Source organism: Oryzias latipes, chromosome 1 (genome assembly GCF_053564925.1).
Source record: "Oryzias latipes strain Hd-rR chromosome 1, Olatipes_Hd-rR_3.1".
NCBI lineage: Eukaryota > Metazoa > Chordata > Actinopteri > Beloniformes > Adrianichthyidae > Oryzias > Oryzias latipes.
Genome location: NC_136237.1, coordinates 30310170 through 30325218, shown reverse-complemented (window position 1 = coordinate 30325218; position 15049 = coordinate 30310170). Strand labels below are relative to the sequence as shown.

Sequence of the window (15049 nt, the reverse complement as noted above, 5' to 3'; positions counted from 1 at the left end):
GATTGCTTCTGAGGCAGCTTGTCAGCGACAAGTAGAGCCATATATCTGCGTTGTATTTTTACCTCGGCCCACACGCCGAGCGAAATGCCAGCTCCTGGCCTTGAAAAACACGCACTCGCAGTAACGCAGTCACACATGCAGACATGTACCCTACGACACGACAGGTCAAGCCCAGCCAGCCGTTGCAGCAGCCACAGAACATAAACAACTTTCACACACTCTGTGAATCATCTAAGAGTTTCAGTTTAGTTTTAGATAAATATATTCAGCCGCACATATAAATATATACAACCATAATTGTTCCCTGTAACCACAAATGACTGTGACGGGAAGTTTGTTCCCAGAGTTTTAGCAACATTGCAGCCCAGCCCTTCAATACTGGGAATTCAAAGCTCAGTTTACATTGCAGATGGTTGGGCTGTGAAGAATGGAAGGTGCTCAATGACAACAAACAGCGGTTGGGTTTGTGGCTTTGAATGCAACTGCAACTATGCTGTGTCCTTGAAACAACAGTTAACCTAAGAGGAGAAGCTAGTTTCAACACTTCTAGCAGCTCCACAAGTCTGCCATGCTCTCTTTCTCTTCGTCATCCTCCCTTACACGCACACACACATGCGCACACACACACACACACCTCTCCTCTCCCAGTGGGCAACAGCTGTTGGAGTGCTAATCTCCGTTAGCTACTGACCTGGCTTCCATGGAGAGAGCCATAAAAAAATGTCAGGATTCTAACACCTTCACCACAATGGTGCACTGCAACTGCCCCACAAAAAGCTGACAAGTCGATTTTTAGGAAGCATCTTCATCATATTTCTCCATGTCACCAGGCAGGCAACTGCTGCTACTGCAAAACTAGAAAGTTTAGCTTTTATTTTAGCAACAAAAGTTGCTAAGATGTGTGTGTTTTTTAATATTCATTAATTATTTATTGCTTATTTTTCTAAATATTTTTCTAAAATTATCATTTTTCTTAAACCAAGCATACAGGAAAACGAAGACATCTGTGTTTTGGTACAACCCAACCCCAAAAATCCCAAATAAAGAAATGACAATAGTCTTGTGGGCGACAGTGGCTCAGGTGGTTGAGCGGGTCGTCCAATGACCGAAGGGTTGGCGGTTCGATCCCCGCTCCCACCAGCCAAAATGTCGTTGTGTCCTTGGGCAAGACAATTCACCCTCCTTGCCTCCAGTGTGGCTCCACTGGTGTGTGAATGTGCATGAATGTTCCCGGTGATGGTCAGAGGGGCCGTAGGCGCGAAATGGCAGCCACGCCTCTGTCAGTCTGCCCCAGGGCAGCTGTGGCTACAACAGTAGCTTCCCATCACCAAGTATGAATGAGGAGTGAATGAATAATGAACACAATGTAAGCGCTTTGGGTGTCTTGAAAAGCGCAGATAAATCCAATCCATTATTATTATTATTATTAAAGTAAAACATGTTTTGCTCTGAAGTCAATTAAAAAGTAACTCATTGAGAAAGTAATGACTTCAAATCCATCGTATAATGCCAGGTAAGTCTGAAGTTGTTAAAAGGATGGCATCATCTTCTTAAATTTTCGTTAATTGTACTTTAATTTTAATCAACTTTATTTCAGAAATTAGTTCCTGTGGGATTTCTTGTTGAGTTGTCTACAGTTTAATCAAATCAAAACAAGATACACTTTTTGTCTTTGCTTCACATAACATGACTGTGAAGGTTCAAAGCATATGGTTGTGGGTGATTCTGGTTTCAAAGAGGACCGGTGTGTCAACAAAAACAAGAGGATTGAAAGTGGATTGAAAATGATGTGGATGTTCATATTTCCACCATCCATGCCTGCAGTGTGCTGCACAGGGTCACCATCATATCCTTGCTGGACAGGTTGCAAATACACTGAACCGCATCGCACCACACACCATTCAGCTCAAACTGGCAAATCAGAGTCACCAATCACCATTGAAAGCATGGTTTGGGTTTAAGTGCCCGCAGAAAGCTCACACATCTTCGGAGAGAGCAGTAAAACGCTGAACACAGAAAAAGCCCAGCTGGGAGCTGGACCACATTGAGTACAATGTCGCCTTACAAACCCCATGACATGGATGTTGTGAAGCAGCTTCTCATCACAAGCATCAGTGCAAACGTCAAAGCTTTGGTGTACTTAAGTCTTCTAAATCACAGATGTCAAACTACAGTAAATAAATGTTAACCCAAGCTTAGGGCTGGGGAAAAGCAGAAAAAGGTCCATGAAGTGAAGGTGAAAGGCTAAATACTACAAATACCTTTATCTTAGGCTTTAAAGTGGCACTGGAAAGGTGTGTGAGTTCAAGGAAAACCTCTAGAAAAGTCAGTACCATTAGCTTAAAAAAAAAAAAAGACTTAAGAGCGGCTTAAAAAATGCCAGGTGAATTTAGAGGCAAATTTACACAAAACTGGCCAAAAATATGATGAAAAAATGTGAAATTAATACCCATCTCTTTTAATATGTTACATGTATTTTTAAATGAAATAAAACAAAAACGGTTCAAATAATAAAAAAAGGAAAAGCTTCTCAATTACTTTGTTTGCAACTATCTTTTGTCGTAATGTCCTGTTTTTAGAGCAAACAAAGGGGAACCTGTCCAATATTTCAGTTTACCTGAGTGATGTATGGGAGCAGGATGAATGAAAACATAACTCACAGTCTGTGAAGCTTTGTTGTTCCCAGGAAAAGCAGCTCAGGAAACACAGCAAGATTATTCCGATTCAGGCGCCTGTGAAGAAACAACGTAAGTTAGTCACTCAGCTCCTTCCAAACAGAAAATGAAACAAGTATGTGTTTTAACTAGCCTTCTATACTGAGATTTATGTGTCCTGATTATCATAGTTACTACTTTATACTGTTTTTTTCTACAGGAAATTTGGTACGGTCCAAGCTCACATGAACAACTTGGTTGTGGTTAGACTCAAAAAAATATATATATATGTGTAATTTTTTTTTAATAAGCTTTAAATGGCCGCCAGATTAACAGTTAACCTGAGCAGATGAAGGAAGCGAAGGGGGAGGAAGACAAGGCAAAGGAGTTTGGATGAAGGGGTAAGTGGGGGACGTTTTTTTTTTCCACAAAGACAGAGGCGAGGAGACGATGTGGGAAAAACAAACAGGCGGTCTGGCTGGGCTACCGAATGTGTGAAAAGGACCCCACTGAGTAAACAAGGCCCTCACAGGGCATAGAACCCACAACAACTCTTCATCACACACACACAAACACAGAAGAAGTGAGAAAACACAGGCAAGTTTAATAATCTGGGTGCGATCATTTAACCCCGGTTGAGAGGAGTGAAGAGGTTTGTGTGCCATCACATGCTGGTGTGTGTGTGACTGTATTCTGGTGTGAGTTAGAAGAGACGCAGGCAACAGAGTGACACAAGGAGAGACAAGCTGCTGAAACTGTTTAACCCCGACACACACTGAAACGATGACAGGCCCCGCCGACGGATGCTGGCGGCTGCTACTGGACGGAAATGATGAGAGGGCAAAGAGAGTCAAATTGATCTAAAAAAACAGGAGTTCGGAGGACAGCAATGTCAAATATTCTCCTGAAAAACTTATTGCATGTACTTTTCTAAGTTTTCTTGCATAACTCTTTGTTGTTCACCTCTTTTTGAATGACTAGATGCAACTGTGAGCTCTCCTCAAATAACATCACCCACTCCATCCATCATCCAAACAAGAGTGCACTGACACATGAACGTGCTAGCACCCATGCACTTACATTCATGTTCCACAGTTACATCAGAGAACGCTTTAATATTTAAAGTCCCGCAGAAATGATGTTTCTAAATTATTCACTCTTCTTCCGTTAAAACTGCCTCTGACAGCTAAGAGCCCCACACGGTCCCAGAGAGAGGCCTTCTCCCCCTGCAGCTCCTACCCAGCTATGAGAGCCCTTTAGTGGGCTAGACATCCTCCTGGGGGATGTGTGTGCAAACTGGTGCTGAAGTTAGGCAGGAGGGACAACGCCAGAGAGGTGGTATGAGCTCATCCTCTTAAAATAGTCCTGTACTTTCGATGCCGTCAGACTTGGAGACTCTGGTTATGAATTAAAGACTCAAAGATGAAATTAGGTCTGCTTCTGACCACCTCGAGGGAGTCCGTGCATCCTAATGTGCTCTATTGATTGGATAAAGTTTGATTGGAATTGGTCTGGCATGTTTTTGTTTACTTAAAAAGTAATGTGAGGGAGATGATTGATTTTACAATTTGGGATATTATAGTAATTTATTATTCTTGGCATGTCAAAATAAATGAGTTGTAAAATAAAAATGTAATATTGTCATCGTTTTTTTTAAATTAAATTTTCCTTTTTCAGTCAAGAAAGATAAAAGATGAAAGAAAAAGGTTGAAACAGAGATGTCAGTTTAAAGTTCAGCCAACTAACAGATTCTGTGAAATGTGCTTTATACCTTTGTCTTCTAAATTAAACTAATTTTTCTATTAAAAAAAAAGATTCAACGCATCTCACAAGATTACAGAATGCAGAAATGAAGAAATTAAACTGGATTTACTTTCCTTTGTCACTTGAAGGATTAAAAATCCCAGATGTCTTCAGTCATCAATCGTTCTGGATGTGTTTTAATAGGATTTATTCCTAACTAAACAAAACTTTACACAGGCATTTAGAGAAAAGCAATTAAAAACTCTATATCAATTCCAAAAGACGTAATTTTGGAATGGAGAATGTCTGATCAAATATTAAATTTTAATTAAATATCCTTCCCAGAATAAAATGTATTTAAATAATAATAAAAACAGTTGTAACAGAACTAGTTACCTAAAGTGAATAAAGGTGAAACTTTAATTTTATAAGATTTTGAATGCAGGTTTTGCTTTGAAAGAAAATCAATTCATGGAATTTTATTAATAAATGTTACATATTCAAAATAAAGGTAACTTCGAATTAATTTAATTTGTGATTTAAATGAGGTCCTACACAACTGACTGACCTGTTAAAGACATGAGTTAAAGTTCCACTCTGATCATCTGTTTTACTATTCTTAAAGTATTTCCAGTGGTCTTTTAACAAAAATTATGCAGTTTTTAGGCTAAATAAAATAGAAAAAATTGTTGTTTTCTTGGACATAGTTTCTGCAGAGCAACAGAAGTTCTTCAAAAAAATTTGCCTCTGAGTTATGGGCGGGACTGTTAGCTTGTCCCAATTTCCCATCATACCTTTGTTTACATTCTCTCCCGCTATCTTCCAGCCCCAACCTAATATTACAAAAAGGGCGAGCAATATCAGATCCATCCAGTCGTATAGTTTTGAGTCAGATGCTCAGATGAGAAACACAAAGACGTACATGGATCTAGTTGTCTATAAGGGTATGCACAACAATTTGAATAAAAAAATACTCAGAAAAGCAATTTTGAGCTTTATTTTCTTGATATATGTTCTATATCATGAGAAAATGCGACAAGAACATGTTAAAAACACCAAAAAACAGATTTTCATTAGAGTGGGTCTTTACGAAATGCTTCCACTGACACAAATTTTAAGAACTATGGGTTTTTCTAAAAACTGCTGTCTGTCACTAACAGTAAAATAAACTTCAAATGTGTTACAAATAAACAATTTGCAAGGCACCACATGTTTCATAATTAACAGTAAAAGGCTATGACTACTGAAATGTTTATGCACTTTATTAATTAAATTTATCCCTGACTGTTTGCTTGTTTGTTCAATTCATATCTGCATAAATGTTCAAAATAATCTGTCTGTTCAAGGTCTTTCTGTGATTGAAATACTTCAGAGTTGATTTATCAGAGACAAGAATCAGCAAATGCCAAATAGCTCAGAGGTTTAGTATGCGCTTGTTGCACTGTCTTGTTGAACCTTCTCCCTCCTGCGCCTAACACAGTGTATCTTTCCAGTTTGTGAGTGTGTGCACGCAGATACTGCAAACAGCCTCTTCCACAGTCTTTTCTCATTCATCAAAGTCTAGCTGAGAGTGAAAGGAGATTGAGGTTCCAGCAGTGTGAGGTATGAGAGAGACTCCAATGAGTTAATGTCAGACTGCAGAGTGGTGATAATCCCTGCAGCCATAAACAGATGCTGGACAGACACAAACCACACAGTAAACACTCTCATTCTGTCAAGCATTTATGGAGTGCCCCAACTTTGAGCGTGCACACACGTATGACATCAAGAGCGCGCACACACACGGTGTGCAACTGCAGATTTATTGGGAAGAGAATGGAAAACTGCTTTAAACATCACTTCTACTTCATTCTGTTGCAGCTATGATACAAATGGAGCTTTATCGGCCTATCACATAGCAGTTCATTATATTTGTTAAAGAACCACCCAGATGAAAATCGAGTTTTTAGCATGTTCTTGTGGCCTTTTTCTCATGCCAGTAGAAAAAGCTTGTAGTTGTGACAGCAAAACTATTACAGCAAGCCACTAGCTCCCTCCTCCGCTCCATTCTGATGGATCCACTTGCAGACAGATAGATCCATGCAGCTCTTCATTTTCCTCATCTGAGCTCTCATCTAGCGGGAGAGAGTGTAAACAGATGGTGGGGCTGGGTTTACTCCACGCCAACAGTCCCACTCACAACTCAGAGGGAAATTTCTGATGAACTCCTGCCGCTCTGCAGAAACTAGATCAAAAGATGACTGAAGTGGGACTTTAGGAAGCTTAGCACACTAATTCCTTTATAACGGCTTCAAAAAAGAGCAGATTTGAAAGAAAACTACAAAAAATGTTGCCTGATTCGGCCTCCTTGACATCACTTTAATCTCATCAATCACCTGTGCCAAAATCTGTGTCTTTCTCTGGATTGGTGTCTTCCGGCAAATATGACAAGTGTTCAGAGCAGATCTCTGCACAAGTCTGTGTGGCATCATTTTTCAAGACAGAGTAACTGTAATGAAAGTGTCTTTGTGCTTTCACTGTGTAGATAATTTCAAGGTCTGCTGCTCAGCAACAGAAGAAATGTAAAAGTGGAAGAGTTGTCCTGAAACGATCCGCTAAAACAATGTTATCTTTCAGTGAGTTTAGAGGTAATCGTTCAGCACTAATTCAGGGTTTTTCTTTGAACTCCACCGCCTCTATCTCTGATCACTGTTACAGTTCTCTTATGGTTTCACTGATTGTCAGTTTATTGCAACAGGATCGCTCAGTTTGACGCTCCGTTATCTGGTTTGAAATAGCCCGCTGGCGTTCACATTTCACCCTCCCTGATCCATTTTACTGAGTTTTACAGTGAAAGTGAATCTGTAATGATGCTGTGAGGCTTCAGATGACTGGCTCTTTGTAAATACACTTATGCTTTGTTTGGATGCATGTCTTATATCTTTCAGGAATTAAGGGGGTGCTCTAAGTCAGTCAATTGACAAAGAAAGTTAAGACGAGGAGGAATTCCTCACTTTACTATTTTTCACCCAGAGGGTTGGAGAGAGGAATGTATGACAAACTCAGGGCACCAGACAGGGACAGCCATGTGGGTGACTGATGAGCAGCGAATGACGGACAGGCAGACAGCCCTTGGGGAGGGGGTCACACAGATAAAGACAAGAACAGTCGTGTCTAGTGTAAGGAAAAGTAAGTTAGAGTATGCATGCGTGTGTGCTTTGGCGCTGGTGCATGTGTGTTGCAACATGTTGATCTTTCCTGAACCTCCTTCCGCCATCTGCCCCCCTTCCTCTCTTAAGGCTATTGGCCCACACCTGACCTGGCCCTGCCTGCCCCTGCAGGGTCGGTAGCAAAAAGGGGATGTGAAGTTGAACCGTTTTCTGCCCCTGTGGGGGGCAGTCACTGTGGATCCATCAGCCCAGCTTAAAGCTCTCTCTTATGGGCAGTTGTGCCCAGCAGGCCCCATCCAGCTCCAAAGAGGACGGAGGGCTTTGAAATGAGCCCCCCAACTCCAAACTCCAGAGATGTGCCTTTGTGTAGCAGCTGTAGGAGGGGGCCATAGGACTGATTCCATCTTTGTATTTGTGAACATGTTACACTGCAAACTTACAGTTTTGAGCTCTGCTTCCAAAACAACAATAGACAATCATTTTATGTCATAAAATTAATCAATTAGCTGTTAGAGCCGAAACACAGCATCTAGACTGCCGTTTACACACACGAGCTCCATATGCTAAGGACTGTTTTGATTCAAATCTTTCATGAAAGCAGCAATTCATTCTTTTTTGTAACATAGGCAAAACAGACAAAGCTTGCTGATAAATTAAAACCATTTGTAGCTCATTTTCCTTTATGGGCAGGAATTCATGAAACTGCTTAGCTGGACAGAGCCCAGCTCTGCTTGCATGAGAAAAACCAGCAGATTCCCTAAAGTAGCCCTAAGAGCCTCCATCTCTGTCAACAAAGAGCAGCTATAGTACAGCAGAAGACAGAGAAAAGCCAACCGGATGGAATAGAGACAGGAATGCTGATTTTCTTTGCTCTTCATTCATGCAATTCTTCATAATATCCATCCTAAACAACAATCAGAAAGATGAACTGCCCCCACTGAAATTTGTTGTGTCTCAACTTTGCATCAGTTTATGTTCAATTGTCCCAGCATGTGTGGAATTTTTTTTGTTTTTGAGACAGTGGAGTGAGAGGCGAGAATTTTTAGATCTTTAGGCAAAAGCTCATCACTAAGCCTCCTTATACTCATTCGCAGCCTGATGTGTTCTAGCACGCCATCGGTCACATCAGCATAAGCACACATGTTCACAATTCACAGGCAGTACCTCGCTAAAATTGTCAAAGTCCTGTTTAAATGTCAGAGCAAAAACCCTCATCAGAGTTTGACTTCCCCAGATCAAAGCATTCAATGATTAAACCGTTCTAAACTATGACTGGAATGACTACTGAGGAAATGCCCCCCAGGCTGTGAGGGGCACAACACTGGGAGAAGCATAAAAATGATAGTTAGATGTAGTCCAGCTTCATCAGGAAAAGTGTCATTTTTTTTGGTAAACAGTAAACTTATCTTCTTAGAAGTTTATACATCTTTTTTTTTGCCCTCATTTTTCATCTCTTTTTTTTTTAGGGGGGGGGGGGGGGGGGGTCGAGCTCTCTAACACTAATTCCAGGAAAGGATCAGCGCAACATTCATCTGCTATTTCTTCACTGTTCTCTGACTCAATCTTAAAGTCCCCTGTTTGAATGAGATGTCAACGAAAAGCGCTATTTAAGACCCGGAGAGGTGAGGCCTTGAAGGAAAAGGAGTAATGTTGACGTGTAAGACACAGACGGTTTCCTGAATGAACTGGCTAATGCCCAAAAAATGTGTAATCTGTATGACCCTAGGCTGTTGAGGAAGAATGTTGGAAAGTCGTGTAACAAAGAGATTATTTTTCTTAACTCAAAGAGGGGTTCTAGATTGGGGTTTCTTAGAAGGCTTCCAAACTTGAAAAATCCAGCGGCCTTTTTTCTGTTGTGAGCGAAAGATTTTTCACTGTTTCACACTTTTCATTTGGTTTTACTCTGAATGGACTAAAGGAAACATCATGTAGGTACTACAGCCGAACAGGAACTAATCAGGAATCAAAGAAAGTTTTTGAGAAGTAAACTAGCTAGTTCCATAAGTACTTAAACTAGACTCTTATCTTACCTTCTTCAAATTGATGCACTTTTTTATTTACAGTACAAAGAAATTTAATTTTTCATTGTCTGGTCTAAGTCTGCACAATAAATCACAAATTTATTAATATCGCGATTTAAAGCTGTGCAATACGCATATCACAAAAGACGACGAAAGTTGTGGTTACCTTAAATATGCTAAAACAATCTTATGGCAGCTTGAAGTATTTTATAAATGAAATAAATCCATTTATGCATTTGACCAATCGGATGGGGCCCTTCACGTTGTTGACCAATCGCATGAGCTCTTTTATGTTAGATGCTCGCCTCCTACGTAGACGAGGGTCATTTGGAGTATAATTTAAGTAATGTTGACTATTAGTTAAATTAAGCTGTTGCAGCGAAAAATAAATTAGGTTTTTGGTTGTTTTGCTGTTTGTTCATATACCACAAGTTGATTTTTTTATCGCAATATTGATCCCTAATATTGCATATTGTGAGTTTTCCTCATATCGTGCAACCCTAGTCTGGTCCATAGTTGTGATCGTATCATCTTTCATGTTTGCCCAAATATAAACAGAGAAACAACCTCACATGCATATTAAAGGGGAATAGATCTTTGATGTCAAATGTAGAATTCTGAATGGCATTTTATCACCCCCAGACCTGAGGGAACATGTGGGTAATGCAGTTCTGATGATAAAGGGTGTTTTTGGTCTTAAGTGGTTAATGCTTATTAATAAATAAAGCTCCCCGAGTCAGAACAACAGCTTTACTTACAATCTCTCCAGCTCCTTCAAGTCCTGGAAGGCTCCTCTTTCAATTGTGGTGATTTTGTTCTCCATTAACTGCCTGTGAGAGAGACATACAGACAGTGTGAGACTGAGATCCCTGGATCGACAGTGTAGAAGAGGAAATCGTGTGAATGGTAGTTATGGAGATATACTCTTGGAGAATGAGATCTGATGAAAGAAGAGACATATAGGTTAAGGCACAGAAAAACGGTCAAAGAGCGAGTGGACAGGCAAGGAGATTGACACAGGAAAGTAGTGGGAGGAACAGATGGAGGGGAAAAGGTGGCAGTGGGTGTAAAAACAAGAAGGCAAACAGACTGGTGGAAAAAGATAGAATGTTGAAACAGCAAGAGAAGGAGAGGAAAGCCGTGGGCTGATGGCACTTTAGAATTGACTCTAAAAGCAGCCCATCAAGTCAAACAGCAACTCATCTATCATCCAATTTACTCTCTTTTTCAGACCACATAGCTGTTACCACTCATTCACTTACTCCAGCACAGCTCACCATGCTGAGCAGAGCTTTATAGACTGTGCACCTGGGTTTATTATGAAACTGTGGATGCTTTGATACAACCATAACATTTAAGGCCTGAACTGATTCTGCATCCAAACATAAAGACTCACTGAGCATACTGGGTTGTGGTGCATCTGTATTACATCATAAAGGCACATTTATGAATCACTTTATGGTCCTTTTGTATCTCTGTGCCAACTTTGTTCTTGTCCCTGTGCTCATTATATAAATAACTGTGGTTGTGTTGCAAATTAACTTTGGTTCTTTTGTGTCACTTTATTATTATATTTTTGCATCTTTTTATGGCTGGTGGAGAGTCAGGTCTCAAGTTATTTCACGTTTTTTGCTACTTTATATTTCTCAAAGGATTTTTCCCGTCTCGCTTTTTTAATCATCTATTTGAGCTCATGTTAAATTCATTTTTTCGCTACCCACCTATTTTGAGTGATTTTTTCCAAAAACTGTCAGGCTTGGCTTAAATCCTGATGTGGTCACTTCTGCATGGCATTGTGGGCAGTTGCATTCAATGCTGTTATCAAGGTTTTATGTCACATGGACATAAAACTTGGACCTATTTTGTTTTAGCTATTGTCAACTCAGCAACAATTTTGGAATCCGTTATGGGATCATCTGCTTTATGTAGCCTCAGCTGTGAAGTCCCACTCCGATCATCTATTTTCAAAGTGTTCCCAGTGGTCTTTTAAATATGATTAGGCATTTTTTTGCCAAAATCAGAAAATCTCTGTCTTTTTATGACATAATTTCTGCAGAGCGGCAGGAATTCAGTAGAAATTTGCCTCTGAGTTGTAGTGCAGATTAAGCACACCCCCTTTACACACTGTCCTGCTAGCCTACAGCCCCTCATAACCCCAACCGGTGCAGCAAAAATGGTAAGACATATTGGAGCTATCCATGAGTACAGTTTGGAAGCAGATGCCAGGTCAGATGAGGAAAACAAAGATGTACGTGCTCTAGCCGTCTGATGCATCAGAATGGAGCAGAGCTTGTGGCTTGCCATAGTAGCTTCTACGTCACAGCTGCAATCTTTTTCAAACCAAATTTTTTATCTGCTCCTGATTCACAACGATTTGAATAAACATATACTCAGAAATGCTGTTTTAATCTCAATTTTCTTAATGTCTCTCCTTCATCATCAGAAAAAACAAGAACATGTTAAAAACACCAAAACACTGTTTTCCTTGGAGAGGGTCTTAAGTCTTTTTTTCCTTGACATTCTTCCTGACAGAAACATCTACATATAAACAAACAAACAAACAAATAAATGTTTTTTTTAGAGTGGATGAGGAGGTTTGGAAACAGGCAGGAAACTGTCTTAAAGTCAAACAAAAGGACACGAGCTCGTGCACGCGCACGGACACACGTTTGACCACACACCTAATTAAAGATATAATCTCATCAGGAATTCCAACAATGTGTATTCCTTGCCATTTCATTTAGGAAAAAGCGCGCGCGGACACACGCACGCATGCACCCACACGCACAAACAATGAGCGTGCTGTCCCGCGCGGTTGCGGGCGAACTCCCAAACCAGAATTCATCTCAGGTATAAGAGACCTGTTCCTACTTGACTCTCCTCTTTCCTCTCCCTCCCCGCCGCCCTTTCCTCCCTCCAGCAGCTGCATTCCTTCCTCTGGATACACCTAATGACCGCTATCTCTTTCCCTTCTTGCCCTCTATTTCCTCGCCGGCGCGTTAATCACTCCAGCACATGGGCTCCGGGGGGCCCAATGGTTAAAATAAGCCCCGCCTGACACTTCCACTGGCACATTAACGCGACGACATTAACAGGTGCCACACAGAGGCTCTTTTTGGACTCAGATTGATTGTGGCTGCACACCTCAGGACGCATGCGGCAGCTGCGGGTCTGCCTGATCGGAAGTGAAGTTGGTCCTTGTCAAAGATGCGAGTGACAATGTGTGTGTGAGTGTTTTAAGAGAGTCAAAGTGAAACAGACAACTTACAATACTCGCAGATGCCTGAGTCCTGCGAAATCCGCCTTGGTGATTTTAGTGAGGTTGTTTGCATTCAGATCCCTGAAAGGAGAGAAAGAAGGAGATGGGGTCGTCAGTAGGCTACAGTAGGAAGAAAAATATGAATTCAACAAGGACAATACTTGACAGGAAAAATGCGAAATGGATTTTTGCTGTAACTTTGGTGCGTGGAACTAGAGTAGTTGACAATTGCGCGTCAGGGAGGGAAAGATGAGCTGCTGCACTGCGCTGGCCAAATGTTGGTTTCATCACACGGTCTTTGCCTAATAAAATGCGGCCTGTTTAACTCAAAGCCCGCTTGTCCAAATCCGTTTTTGATTAACTCTCTGGTCTAGACGAACTGATGCGGTCCTGAGAGACTGAGGCGGCGCAACAGCGCGTAACCACCAGCCTGACCGCAGCGGCAGCCCTCAAATTCAGACCCGCAAGCAGCACTCATGTGCCAGGGCATTGAAATATACGGTACAGTTAAATACATTTTTAAAATTTTTGATAAAAAAAAGTACTTTAGCTATGATGGGGGCGTTTGCGTAACCAAATACGTCTTCTCGCGCCTTTCCAAAAAGATGAAACGATGGGGGCCCCTAAAAGAATCTTAATTGTTGTTATGCTAAATGTAAGAAAAACAAATATATTTACAATGGAAAACAGGTTGCTAATGTTTACGTAAGTTCTAACTTATTTAAAAAGTTTTTTAAACGAAAAAAGAAAAAATCCACCAAAATGCACAAGGTTAATCAGAAATGCCTTAAACGCTCTAAATAACTCTCCTCGGGAAACCCACGCATCCAAACTGTTGCAAACAGTACAAGGTCACTGCATTCCTATTATTCACAAAAAGAAACAGTCTAAAACAATTATTTAAACAGACTCTTACTCGGAAACGTGACGAAAACATAATTGATTAGTTTGGATTAAGATTCTTACAGCCTCTCAGTGTTTCGGGGTATGTTCCTGGGGACACTGCGGAGTCCTTGGCCATGACAATCCACTGTGGTTCCGGTGCAGGAGCACTGGGTCGGGCAGGGCTGAGCGTCCGCTCCGCTGGACAGCAAAATCGTAATCACCAGGAGCCCTGAGACAGTCGCCAGGGAGCGGCTATAAGCAGCGGGGCGCAGAGCTCCCACCATCACTGCGGCAAGTGTGGGCCAATGTCAGACCCGCAAAATCCTTCAAAAATGCCCACAGAGGTGGGTTAAATAAAATCTAAGAATAAACAAAGCCAGGGGATCCCTGAAGGAGCTCAGCAACCTGAGGATGCGGTCCCCTTGTTCTCGCACTCCTTTGCAGATGTTCTTTTTGAAATCAAAATGTTGGCTGGGAATTTACATTTGCTCCTCTATGGGTAAGTTTGTGACCTATAGGGATTTGGTCCCAGTTAGCTGGATGTGGACAAGACGGTGGAGAGGCTTTGTGGCTGCGCTACAGTGGCGCAAACTTCCACATGTCTCCGGCATGCGGTGCCCAGATCCTCCCGGTATGTCCTCTGTCTGTGAATGGAAATGCGCGTGGATTCAACCAAGTAAAACACCTTAATCCTCGAACTGTTCCAAAGAAATGCTGTCAAGCACGGACGCTTGGAGTATGTTCACGCACTCCAGGTATGCCTCTCTCTGGGTTATTAATTCACAACACGCGCTGTGCGCCGAGGCAGCGGCAAGCGCTTTGGCTCTCCCCAAAACTCAGACAGAGGTCACCGTGGTGGAAAGCTGTTGATCCTGGCAGCATGAGCTATCAAGTGACGCTCAGTGGCAAGAGGGCAGACAACGAGAGTGGCCAAAAACCCGCAAGTGACCGGCGCGCAACAGTAAAATCCAACTCTGCGTGGTGCGTCAAAGCGCTGCTCTCAAGATTGTGTGAGCGAGCGAGATGAGAGCGGACACGTCTGCTGCTGCGCAGGTCCCCCCCCTCCACCCCCTCACCCCTCTCTCTCTCTCTCTCTCTCTGTGTGAACAAGCACACAAACAGACATGCGCTGCGTAAACCTTCAAGGTATCAGCAGCTTTTCCACAGACCAGACAGACTCATTTTGACCGCAGTGTCCTCATAAAACGAGAAGAGTCCCCCCACATAATAAACATTTAAGACATAAAAAGTTGTGAATGAGTGTTAAGGAAGTCTCAGCGCTCTTTAACAGACTTTCACTTAGGCTTAAAAACATTTAACAAATTCAGATAAATAGTT

General features: G+C 41.6%; 1 protein-coding gene across 17 annotated transcripts in view; it reads right to left on the bottom strand.

Moving 5' to 3' along the window:
* LOC144994633 (slit homolog 2 protein-like) overlaps positions 1-14783 on the bottom strand; it is a 96744-nt gene extending 81961 nt beyond the window's left edge. For all 17 annotated transcript variants that reach the window (XM_078953382.1, XM_078953333.1, XM_078953392.1 and 14 more), the window contains exons 1-4: positions 13793-14783; positions 12836-12907; positions 10326-10397; positions 2661-2732 (exon numbers count right to left, since the gene is read on the bottom strand). In XM_078953382.1, the coding sequence (XP_078809508.1) occupies positions 2661-2732; positions 10326-10397; positions 12836-12907; positions 13793-13995 (419 nt within the window). In that variant the 5' untranslated portion in view covers positions 13996-14783. The remainder of the gene's footprint in view (positions 1-2660; positions 2733-10325; positions 10398-12835; positions 12908-13792) is intronic.
* Between the last annotated feature and the right edge of the window lie 266 nt (positions 14784-15049).